Source organism: Eretmochelys imbricata, chromosome 23 (genome assembly GCF_965152235.1).
Source record: "Eretmochelys imbricata isolate rEreImb1 chromosome 23, rEreImb1.hap1, whole genome shotgun sequence".
NCBI classification, from domain to species: Eukaryota; Metazoa; Chordata; order Testudines; family Cheloniidae; genus Eretmochelys; species Eretmochelys imbricata.
In genome coordinates, this window is record NC_135594.1 from 16,009,954 (window position 1) to 16,019,262 (window position 9,309).

General features: G+C 62.1%; 1 protein-coding gene across 2 annotated transcripts; it reads left to right on the top strand.

Annotated features, from left to right (window-relative positions):
- The first annotated feature begins 704 nt into the window (after positions 1 to 704).
- On the top strand, positions 705 to 8,098 carry LOC144279168 (transforming protein RhoA-like). Of its 2 annotated transcripts, none has more exons than XM_077840645.1 (5): positions 705 to 860; positions 4,689 to 4,846; positions 5,996 to 6,116; positions 6,716 to 6,846; positions 7,195 to 8,098. In XM_077840645.1, the coding sequence occupies exons 2-5, from the start codon at positions 4,691 to 4,693 to the stop codon at positions 7,366 to 7,368; spliced, it is 582 nt and encodes a 193-aa protein (XP_077696771.1). In that variant the 5' UTR covers positions 705 to 860; positions 4,689 to 4,690; the 3' UTR covers positions 7,369 to 8,098. The 2 variants fall into 2 exon arrangements, with proteins under 2 accessions (XP_077696771.1, XP_077696772.1); XM_077840646.1 differs by lacking the exon at positions 705 to 860 and adding an exon at positions 1,221 to 1,275.
- The last annotated feature ends 1,211 nt before the right edge of the window (positions 8,099 to 9,309 follow it).

Sequence of the window (9,309 nt, forward strand, 5' to 3'; positions counted from 1 at the left end):
CGCCGGAGGCAACGTGTTCCACAGCGTTCCATGTGTCCCGATCTGGCGGGAAGCGCGGCCATTGGCCCGCTCCACGTGTCAGTCGCGGGCTTGGGCGGGGCTCGGGGGGCGCCGGCCTGTGGGCGGGATCAGGCGTGGGGGGCGGGGCTGTCATGGCTGGGCCGCTGTCCCTATTGGTTATTTTGTGCTGTCAGTCAAAGTGATTGGCGCTATTTTGAGCGTCGGGAGCCCCGCTCTGCGGCGGGATTGGCGAGGAAAATGCCTCCCGCCCGCCCGTTGGCCGCTGCGCGGTGAGTCTCAGGCCTTGGGGGGACCGCCAACCGGGCCCTCCGACAGCAATTGGATGGCTTGCTGGCCTAACTCTGTCTCATTGGTCTCTTCGCCTGTCAATCTAGCTCTGAGGCGGAGGCTTGTGAATTCATTGCCCCTCCCTCGAATGATGATTGGGTTAACTATAAAATGACACACTCTTATTGGTCCTCTTCGCCGTTTGTCAGAGTGTGGGCGGGCAAACTTCGTTTGGTCCCTTCGTGTGGTGCGATTGGGAGGCCGTAGTTGTCAATCAAAAATGCGGGGCTGAAAGCCACCTCCAGCCCCGCCCTCCGCGGGGATTGGCTGGATCTTGGGTGCTCTCCCTTTCCATTGGTTGGGCTCGCTTGTCCATCATGCAACGGGCGGGGCTTCGAGGCGTGTCAGCCCTGCCCACCGCCGGGGATTGGCGATGGCGGGTACTTAAGGCCTCTGCTATTGGTCGGTGTGGGCCGTCCATCACGCTGGGTGGGTGGGACTATCGTGAGGAGGTGGTTGGAGCGTCCGGGCGGCGGCTCAGCCGGCAGTGGAGGTGGCCGAGAGAGCCCGCAGTGAGTGGGGTCGGGTTGCGCGGGAACCGCGGCGCTCCGTGGCCGGCTGGGCGCGGCGCTGGGGAGCGGGGCGGCGGTTGAGGAGGGTGGGGGTCCTTCTGCGCATGCGCCGCTCGCGGGCGGCTTGGGGGGTTGGTTTGTCTGTGTGTATGTGTGTGGGGGGAGGGTCACGCGCCCCGGGGCCGCTTGGCTTGCGGGAGGAAGCGGTAGCTGATTGGTTGGGAGCTGTGGGAGGGGGCGTGGCCCTGGAGGGGTCGGCGCGCGGCGCCGGGCGCGGGGGGGAATAGAACCCTGGGTGCGGTCTGGAAGTTTCTCTGCGCATGCGCGGCCGACTGGGCTGTGGGGAGGGGGGAGCGCGAGCCACCTCCCTTCCGGGCCGGGGGGGCGGGTCCATGTGGCAGAGGCTGCGGCGGGGGTGAGCTCGGCGTGGGGGAGGGGCTGCTGCGCCTCGGGGCGGGCGCTGGGCCGGGGGGGGGGTGTGTTTATTTGGGAGGGAGCCTGTGGATGAGTTGGTGGCGGGGGGGTCTATATGGGAGGGGCGCGGGGGCCGGTGGGGGGGCTCGGGCGCCGGGGGTGTCTATATGGGGGGGGTCAAGCCTTTGCCTGGGGCAGAGGTGGGGAGGGAGGATGTTTGGCCTGTACTACTGGGGCCGGGGGGGTGTCTATATGGGGGGGGGGGTCAAGCCTTTGCCTGGGGCAGAGGTGGGGAGGGAGGATGTTTGGCCTGTACTACTGGGGCCGGGGGGGTGTCTATATGGGGGGGGGGTCAAGCCTTTGCCTGGGGCAGAGGTGGGGAGGGAGGATGTTTGGCCTGTACTGGTGAGGCCAAGGGGGCGGGGGGTGGGTGTTTGCTTTGTTGGGGGCAGGGGAGCAGGCCTGTTTCCCCTGGGTCTCCAGTCCAGGGTGTGGGGAGAATCTTGGCTGGCCCGGTGGCTGGGGCACCCCAGTTCTGGAGTTTGGGGGGCAGGTGCTGGCCTCTGGGTTGTGGGGAGGATCCCAGTCATGTGATCGTTCTCTCTGGTGCCTGGGGTGGGGCAGCCGTGGACACCCTGTACCCAAACCCCCACCTACAGCTGCTGTTTGAGCAGCTCACTAGCAGGCGCCTCTAGGCAGCTGGCCTGAGGGAAGGCTTCCATGGGGTAGGCAGGCCCATCCTTGTTGAATCTGAGGGGAGGTCTCGACTTCATCTGGCTGTCCGTTCACACCTAGGCTCTTTCCTTTAGCCCCTGCAGCCTCACCCTCCTGGCCCTTCACTTCCTGGTGTGCACAAAGAGACAGCTCCTGTGCCGAGGTGGGAGGTGCTCCCTGGTGACCTGGGAGAGCCCCCTTCTGGTTATACACCTGTTCTTGTAGCCCTTTGTTGATTGCCCCTCCAGGCTGGGTGCTGAACCCCCATGGCTGACCCATGAGTTTACCAAACCTCAGGACCATCGGCCTTGAGAAACTTGAGTGTTCTGTTAGACTTCTGTGCGGAGCCAGCCTGTGCTCAGCTCTGTTCTCTGGGCTGGCTCAGATCTGCTGACACATGCGCCCCCCTCAGCCCCCCCCCCCCCCCGCCAGGTTCACTGCTCTCCTGGCAGGAGCAAACTCTGCAGGTGTTGAGTCTACTGTTTGGCTGCTCTAGCCAGGTTTGGGGGTGAATTGGCCTCTGAGATTATCTGTGCTGTGGTGGTCTTGCATTTGTGCCCTGGACTCTGGTGTACTGCTGGGTGATCTGAGACTAGGAGTAGATAGGGGTTGGGGTAGGAGCCTAGGACCTGGGTCTAATCCCAGCTCTGCTGCTAACTCCTTTGTGCCGTTCTGTGCCTCAGTTTCCATCCCTGTACAATGAGATGAGTGTGCTCAGATATGGTGAGGATTTAAACCCTGTTGGTCTTGATGCTTCCAGCTCCTTCTGCCCTGTAAAAATTGCCCTGTCTCCTCCCCACTGAGGCCTAGAAACCTGAATCTCTTTAGTTTGGGATTTACCAGCTGCTGACAGGATTTGCTCCCTGCTAGCTCAGTTTAATGCACATAGCAAGGGTCCCCTGGCAGCCCATGGTGGTACTCCTGTTCAGACCTTCCCCTGTGGCAGAGGGTTTACGTTTTGCCCTTTGAATGTAGGCAACAGGTTTGAAGCAGACAGAAGGAAGCACCTCACCCAGCACAGTCACCCTGGGTGGGGGACTTGCTGCCAGGGGCTGTTGTGAACACTGGGTTCAAAAGAGAACAAGAGAAGTTCCTGGAGGGTAGGAGTCAGGGATGCAGTCCCATGCTCCGGGTGTCCCTAATTCTCTGACTGCCAGACGCTGGGGCTGGCTACTGGGATGGGTCACTCGATAACTGCCCTGTTCTGTTCATTCCCTCTGAAGCTCGGGTATTGTCAGAGACAGGACACTGGGTTTGCTGGACCGTTGGTATAGTATGGCTGTTCTCATGTTCCTGCTTCCTGATCACTTAAGTCCTGAAAGCCCCCCTTTCCCTGCCCCCCCCCCACCCTCAGAGCAGTCAGTGTCAGCGGGGCAGGTTGGTTAATTCCATGGCTGCTGGAAATTGCTAGTCTAACTTTTTCCAAGTGCGGGTGGGTGATCCTGGGAATGCCATTCACGCGCCACATGTGGGTGTAACTTGCCTGCCTCTGAAACTTCCTGTTGCAGCCCAGTGGCCAAAGTGGTGAATCACCCGGCTGCTGGGCCCCTCCCCTCTTAAAAACACACAAAGCCAGGGTTTGGCGTGAGACAGCCTGGCCTTAGGAAGCCAGCCACCCCGCTTAGCAAAGCTGCTAGGACCTCGGCCCCAGCAAAGCTGGCTTGGACCTCAATCCCTACCGCCAGGACTCTGCAAGTGGAGAGTGGAATATAGCTTCATTGGAGTGCTGGGTCCCATCTGTGGTGGCAGTCTGACTGCTTCGGGGAGGGTTAACCCCAGCCGCTCCAGGGTGAGTGGGACAGCAATCAGCAAGTTGCTGGCGGAACAGTGTCATTAAATAGTCACAGCAGTACCTAGCGCTATTCAGCAGCAGATCTCAAAGGGCTTTGCCAGGGAGTCTCCCATATCTATAGATGGGGAAATTGAGGCACAGAGTCAGTGACTTGCATGTGGTCACCCTGTGGCAGGCAGGAATAGACCCTGGGTCTCTGGAGTTCTATCCCCGACCTCCCCTTCTGTGTCTCATGGCTGCACTGCGTAGGCCCCAGCAGGTCAGGGTGGGAGGGGGGCATTGTTCTGCCACAGGCCCCAGCCCAGAGAGCTGACATCTTAATCAAAGGGTAGGAGAGTAACTGGAGAAACTGAGTCACCAGGGCAAGGCTCCTCAGCTGCCTAAAATGGGGCTAGGTGCCAGCTTCCTTTGGGTTCTGGCTCAGGGGTCACACGGAGCATGGCAGAGGCAGGGGTCGAACCCAGACCTCTGTGCAGCCTGAGGCTGGGAATTCATACAGGCCAGCTTTGCTCTGTGAGCTAGGGGAGCAGGCCTTGCTTTTTCAGTCATCCCTGCGGAGCCTGGAGTCTAGTCTGGCCCATGCCCTGGGTTTCCAGGGAGGGGCAGGGGAGAGGCTTGACTGAGGCTGGAAAGTCTAGGGTATAAGTGGGGGGCTCTGGGCTTGTCTACATCACTCAGTTCCCTTCCCCGATCACTTTCTCTGGCATTTCCCTGGGCTAGCTCACATGCCCCATAGAGCACCCCACATGGCACTGGCTTCCTTGTTCCAGCTGTCAGAGCCTGGGGGGACATCCAGGCCTTGTGCCTGCCTAGCAGATTCCCCTCCATGGAGTCTGCCTCCAGCAGGCTGGGGTCTAGCTTGCCGCAGTGGTGCCCCTGTAACGGGAGTCCCCTCTCCCCCGGGCCAGAGATGGCTGCCATACGGAAGAAACTGGTTATCGTGGGAGATGGCGCCTGTGGCAAGACCTGCCTCCTCATCGTCTTCAGCAAGGATCAGTTCCCGGAGGTCTACGTCCCCACAGTCTTCGAGAACTACGTGGCTGACATCGAGGTGGACAGCAAACAGGTACCATGCCACCACACTGGCTGGGGCGGGCTGTTACCCTTGCCTCCCTCCACAGGGAGGAGAGCTTGGGGTCTGTCCTGAGGAGGGTGGGAGGGGAGACTGGCTTTGGACCAGCCGCGGATGAGGAGGCAATGGCACCCTGCACCCTCCGGAGTTAACAGGAAGTGGCTGTGCTGGGGGAGAACTGTCTAGCTTTGATGTGCCCGCCTGCAAGTGCTGCGCTGCAGTTAACTTCCCCAGGGTTGTTAACTCTGAATATCCACCGCCCCTTCCCTGTGCTGCTCACTGACACCGATGGGCCAGGGGATGAACCGCAGCAGGGAGTGTCTTCCCTCTGGGTGGGTCTGAACAAACTGACAATGCTGAGGTGGTGCACGGGGGCCTTAGTCTCTGGGCAGGCCACTTGTTGCCATCCCTGGGAGCTTCGCTGGGGGTAGGGAGACACTATCTTTACCATGCCCCCAGCTGTTACTGGAGCCTGGCTGTCTGCCCAGCAGCCCGGCTCGGGGCTGGGACAGATGCGGTGCTTATGAAGCAGTGGGGGAGGCAGGCTGTGGACACACACAGTAGTTAGAGTAGAGAAGTGGCCTTTGAAATCCATGTGTATCTCAATGGGCAGGCTAGTGATCGGTCCCAAAGAACCTGGACTACACAGGCCTTGAGGGTGTGTGGAGTGTCTGACCTGGGGGGAGGCCCAGGGTGAGTACTCCGCCCCTGGCAGGGTCCCCAGGTGGGAGATGCCAAGGCAGCCCTGCATCTGAGCTGTGGGAAAATCTGGTCTCTCTGGCTCACTTCTGTTCTGAACAAACAGTACTTTGCTGGAGGGAGCTGGCTGGGGCCCAGTAGCGTTCTCAATGCCCTGAGAGAACAGGCCGGCAGGTGCTGAACTGATGACTGTGGATTGCCGGCGTCTGCAGCCCAGGCCCTGTCTGGAGCTCCTGCCCTCCATGGTGATGGCTGGAGGCCTGAGACAAAACTGGGTGCCCGGGAGTGGTGAGGAACAGTCAGCTCAGGAACCCTGACCGGGTCTGGCCACCCCAAGCCAGTGACTTTCTAGTGGGAACTGGAACCTGGGATGGCCTGTGTCCGTCTGCCCCAACAGCAGCGCCCGGGAGGGCAGCTACCCATTGCCACCCTTGTCTCATGCAGGTGGAGCTTGCGCTGTGGGACACAGCTGGCCAGGAGGACTACGACCGCCTGAGACCCCTGTCCTACCCTGACACGGACGTCATCCTCATGTGCTTCTCCATCGACAGCCCTGACAGCTTGGGTGAGTGCTGGGCAGCCGGGTGCCCCCTGGGCCAGAGGGCGCTGGGGAGATCCAGCCGGGTCCCCGTGACCCTGTGGCCGCGGCCAGAGCCAGGATCTCAATACTGGGCAGAGGGTGCCCCCTGGGCCAGAGGGCGCTGGGGAGATCCAGCCGGGTCCCCGTGACCCTGTGGCCGCGGCCAGAGCCAGGATCTCAATACTGGGCAGAGGGTGCCCAGGTGAACTGTGGCTCAGGCCCCTGTAGTCGCCAGGTCACACAGCAGCTCGAGTTGGCTACAGGCCCTGAGCTGGCATGTCTGGCCAAGAGGCTCATGGTACTGGATCCTGCTCTAACCACTAGCCCCCATGCCCTTCCCAGTGCATGGGACAGAATCAGGAGTCCTGGCTCTCAGCCCACCTGCTCTAACCACTAGCCCCCACGCCCTTCCCAGTGCATGGGACAGAATCAGGAGTCCTGGCTCTCAGCCCACCTGCTCTAACCACTAGCCCCCACGCCCTTCCAGTGCCAGGGTAGAGCCCAAGGGTCCATGCTGCCAGCACAGGCCTGGGGGAGCTGGGCATGATCTGGGTGCCCTGATGCTGATCCTTCCCCCTGTGCAGAAAACATCCCGGAGAAGTGGACCCCGGAGGTGAAGCATTTCTGTCCCAACGTGCCCATCATCCTGGTGGGCAACAAGAAGGACCTGCGCAATGACGAGCACACGCGCCGGGAGCTGGCCAAGATGAAGCAGGTAAGCCCCCGTCCTGAAGGAGAGCACCTCCCCGCTCTCTGTCCTGGGGACCCTGGGGCTCCACCGCCCAGGGAGAGTGCCCCCTGCTGTCTGTCCTGGGCACCCTGGGTTGCCCCCACCCTGAAGGAAAGTGCCTCCTTCTGAGATGGATCGCTCCTCCCTGATTAACCCTTTAGATCCCAGGACAGTGCTGCTGCTTGGGCTGGCTGTACGGGGCTCTCAGCCCTGCTCTTACCTGCCAGACCCCACTCCAGCAGGGGATGGAACCCAGGAGTCCTGGCTCCCAGACCCCACTGCCCCCAGGATTGGGGAGACCCTTGGCGCTGACCACTTTTGCTGCCCCTGCAGGAGCCGGTGAAGCCGGAGGAGGGCCGGGACATGGCCAATCGGATCAGCGCCTTCGGGTACCTCGAGTGCTCGGCCAAGACAAAGGACGGGGTGCGCGAGGTCTTTGAGATGGCCACACGGGCTGCCCTGCAGGCCAAGCGCGGGCGCAAGAAGACCTCCTGCCAGCTGCTGTAACTCCCCCTGCTCCCACCAGGCCCTCCCTCTGACCCCCTCACACTTGAGGGGGCGGGGGCTCAGGGCCCCTCATCACAGCCCCATGGCTCCTTGGGCAGAGCTGCCCATCTCCTCTGGCTGCTGGAGCCTCCCACAGCTGTTTGGGGGGGGTTCGTGGCACAGCCCCCTCAATCCCACCCCTGGGGGGGCCCCCAGCCTCTCTCCTGGAATGGTTTGGGAGGGGGGGCTACCCCATGGCAGCTCCACTGCCTCCTGGCAGCTCTGCCCCAGCTCTTCCAGTCCCCCCACTCAATTGGAGCCCGAAATCACAGGGCTGCCCTGCCCCTTGTGACCCGCAGCCCCTTGCTGGGGGGCTCAGTGCTGCAGGTGTCAGTCCTCTACTGTGCCTCCCATTGGCCATGGGAGGGCTGGATCACAGCATGGTGCCCCAGGGTGGGGGAGTGGGTGCTGCCCCCTGCTGTACAGATTTCTTCCTCCTATTTATCTCTTGCCAAGCGGGGGGGGCCCCCCAGAGAACTCTATATTTTTATGCAGAGGCGCTGCGGGCCGCTTTGCCCGTGGAGGGCACCTGGCTCCCCCACCCCCCTCGGGTCCCGGGCCCTCCGCACTAGCAAGTGCCACACGGGGGGTGCTGCGGGCGCCCGTCCGCTCTGTACTCCCGGGGATGTTGGTTATTTTCAACTGTACTTGAAAGACAGACAGCTCTGTAATAAATTTGTAGCAATGTTTAGTATGGGGGGCTCTGCCTGTTTGTGGGGGGGTTCCCCTCCCCTCATAGTTCTGTGCCAGCCCTGGGCTCCCCATCTCCTCCCTCAACCACCTCTACCCCCTTGTGCTCTGCTGGGGTCACACCAGCCTGAATCAGTTCTATCCCCTGCCATCAGCTGGAGGGGGGCAACGCTCACGTCACCTCAACTGTCTGCCAGTTCCCTGGGGCTCTGTGGCCCTGCCCTAGGCTGCCACCTGTCCCCCTCTTGCTGCTTCCTGGGGCAGGTGCCCCAGGGTTGGCCCCTGGCCCAAGGGAGCAGGCTGCTGCCTATGGCAGGGAAGGGGGGCTGTGGATTCCTGCTCCTGGCAGCAGTATGGGCCTGCAGCCTGGGCCAGGCTCTGCAAGGGCATGTGCTGTGTAATGCAGCCACTTCTGGCCCAGGGCAGGGGGGACACAGCAGCCCATAACACAGCTTGGCTGGGGCTGAAACGTACCCAGCTCTGGGGGGGAGCCTGGGCCACAGCTACACAACTGCAGGGGCATGTGAGCAGTACCCACCTGTCCCTCTCAGGCTGCAAGGGCTGGGCCCCTTACTGATGAGCAATTAACACTGGGGTGGGGGCCTCTGTGTCACTCTCATTCACCCTCCCCCATCCCTGCCTGGAGCATGGGTGGGGGGGGCCCTTGTGAGGGCTCTGTGTGGGGTTGGTATGGCTGTGTCACTCTCACCCTCCCATCCCTGCCAGGGGCAGGCCTGGAGCACAGGGGGCTGTGAAGTCATGACCTACACCCCAGGGCTCACCCCCAGCTTTTGAAAACAAGTGAGGGAAAAGCTGTGGGGGCTGCCTGAGGGGGGCTTTGCCCTCTGCACCCCCAGACAGGGCTGGGGGCCCCAGAGATTCCCCCAGGCTTGCCCCCTTGCAGCAGGGGTGGGGGTGACTCCCTCCAACTCTGGAACACTGTCCCAGGGAGCAAATCCTGGAGGGAGGGTGGCCCCTGGGGGTGTGGTGAGGGACTGCCCCCCACCCCCCAAGGTGCTAAATGGGGGGTTGTGCCAATCACCACCCTCCTGCACCCAGCCTGACTCCCAATCTCTGGGCATGGGGGGAAGGGGCAGACAGCCCCCAGGAGTCCTCTGCTTGCTCCAACACAGCAGCCTAGCCCCCAAATGCCCACTCACCTCCCTGAGTCCTGGCTTCCAGCCCCCCATCCTCCTCCTCCCTAGAGTGCGG

What these genes read in the sequence shown, in the direction of transcription:
- LOC144279168 (XM_077840645.1), top strand. Translation starts at nt 4,691, where the DNA reads ATGGCTGCCATACGGAAGAAACTGGTTATCGTGGGAGATGGCGCCTGT. An exon ending in CGACAGCCCTGACAGCTTGG is followed by an intron (nt 6,117 to 6,715) that starts GTGAGTGCTGGG and finishes CCCCCTGTGCAG; the next exon opens with AAAACATCCCGGAGAAGTGG. An exon ending in AGCTGGCCAAGATGAAGCAG is followed by an intron (nt 6,847 to 7,194) that starts GTAAGCCCCCGT and finishes CTGCCCCTGCAG; the next exon opens with GAGCCGGTGAAGCCGGAGGA.